Here is a 1,888-nt window from a genome sequence, read left to right on the forward strand (position 1 = left end):
CATAAGCTAAACTTTCACACAAATTCCACTTTTCACTCACTCTAGGCATGTTGTAATAAATTGCTTAAATCAAAACTGAAACTTAAATCAAATTCGAAGTAAACAATAACATGAAGCTCTGGAAGGAAAGGTTATAAACATAAAGGCTTATAGCTGTTGCTGATAAAATCCGCTAGGGGCTCTTATGCATTTATCATTTAACATGACTTCAAGTAGGGCTGCTCACAATCCTATAGTTATAATATTTAACATGGTAAAACATTTTACTTTTAACACAACATCATGAATACCCCTAATATAAAATTCTAAAATAAAATATATAAAATAATATACAATAAAGTATATCTTACTATAAACGTGATTTTTACTTACGAATAACAGATGTAAACTAGCAGTAATCAAATCTGTCATTACCATACCGAGGATGATTGTGACGAAGACATTATAAACGTCCTTGAGGATATCACCATATCTGAAATCATAAACATGAATTTATGGTTTTTGTTTATTTTTTTCTTTAAATAGAATTAAATATAATTACCGCAGCAATTTATTGTAGTCGTCAAAAATCTTTTTTAATTCTTCGTTCATGACTGCATTAACGCCTCCATGATTTTCCGGGATCTTCCCAAAGACGTCTTCCTTGGTCAAAGTCGCAAGATGATGGTTGAGGACAGTGAAATGAGCACAGAGGCCTGACAGTAACTGAACCAAGAAACACTCGTAGGGACAGAGCGACAGTCCGAACCAAACCATGAGTACCGACTCGTAGGTCACAACCACCTCGTAATAAGGCGTCTCGGAATAAGGAAAAGGATACCATCCTGCGATGATCTTCTTTCTTCCGGTGCCCTCCAGGTTCGTGTCGAATCCGGGCATTGCTATCCACGTAACTACAGTCATCGTGTTCGCAAAGAAAGCCAAGAAGCAAAATAAATTGGACCTCTTTGTGATGCTCCGGTATATCTCTTTGGCTTTCGATTTCTTATGCGGAGGAATGCAAGTGAGGAAGTCTTCTCGGAGCAGATCGAAGAGAGTGGCCATCTCTTCCATGCGGAACCAGAAGACGCCCATCTTAGTAAAGGCTTGGTAGGGCGGCATGGTATTCAGAATGAGGTAAATGGCCATCTGGAGATCCATCTTTATGTAAAAGGCACAGAGGATCTGGGATATAAGATATGGAGAGACAACGACAACGGTAAATATGATATATGCCAGGAGCCTGTAGCTCTTCTTGGAGGACTTTCGATAGGTGTTGAGTGCGGTCCATAAGCTGAAGACTTCGAGGTGAATCACGCTGAGTCCTTCCAGGAGGTCTGATCGGGAAACAGGTTTCCATTCCTTTGGTTTGTCTGAGCCTTTTGCTTCCTTAACAGCAATCATGGTAGAATGAACTGTGAACAGAAAAGAAAACAAAATAGGAGTTTAATAGTACATATTTATAATTGGGCTCGAAAAAAACTGAAACCATGATCTAAATTATTCCAGTTCACAACTAGAACTTCATAGCCTTGAGAATTGCATTTTTCCATCAATTTTTAAAGTATTGTGCTCATAAAAAAAATTTGTATTTTTAAAAAAATGTGCCAAAAAACAAAACCTGGATTAATAAAGTGGCGAGACCATTCATTTATTCTGACTATTCCTAGAAACATTCATGATTCATTAAAATAATAATAAAAACTGAAAATTATTGTTTAATCTCCACGTATTATTATAGAAAAATAAATTACTTTACTCATAACAAAATATTTAAAAAGCGTCTGAAATTGAAAATCGGCATGAAACCCTCCATTCCCGCCCTCCATGGTAGCCATACTTATCTGACTTTGTAAACAGCCAATTACAGTGAGTAGGTTGGTCGATGTGCGACATGTCACAATCTCAC

General features: G+C 37.0%; 1 protein-coding gene across 1 annotated transcript in view; it reads right to left on the reverse strand.

The window, feature by feature from the left end:
- LOC136795887 (uncharacterized) overlaps window positions 1-1,888 on the reverse strand; it is a gene marked incomplete at its 3' end in the record, with an annotated part of 20,048 nt that overhangs the window by 8,993 nt on the left and 9,167 nt on the right. Inside the window, exons 2-3 of the mRNA XM_067047920.1 lie at window positions 542-1,394; window positions 373-472 (exon numbers count right to left, since the gene is read on the reverse strand). Of these exons, the coding sequence (XP_066904021.1) occupies window positions 373-472; window positions 542-1,383 (942 nt within the window). The remainder of the gene's footprint in view (window positions 1-372; window positions 473-541; window positions 1,395-1,888) is intronic.

This window comes from Halyomorpha halys, unplaced genomic scaffold (genome assembly GCF_000696795.3).
Source record: "Halyomorpha halys isolate HHAL.00 unplaced genomic scaffold, Hhal_1.1 Scaffold1263.1, whole genome shotgun sequence".
NCBI classification, from domain to species: Eukaryota; Metazoa; Arthropoda; class Insecta; order Hemiptera; family Pentatomidae; genus Halyomorpha; species Halyomorpha halys.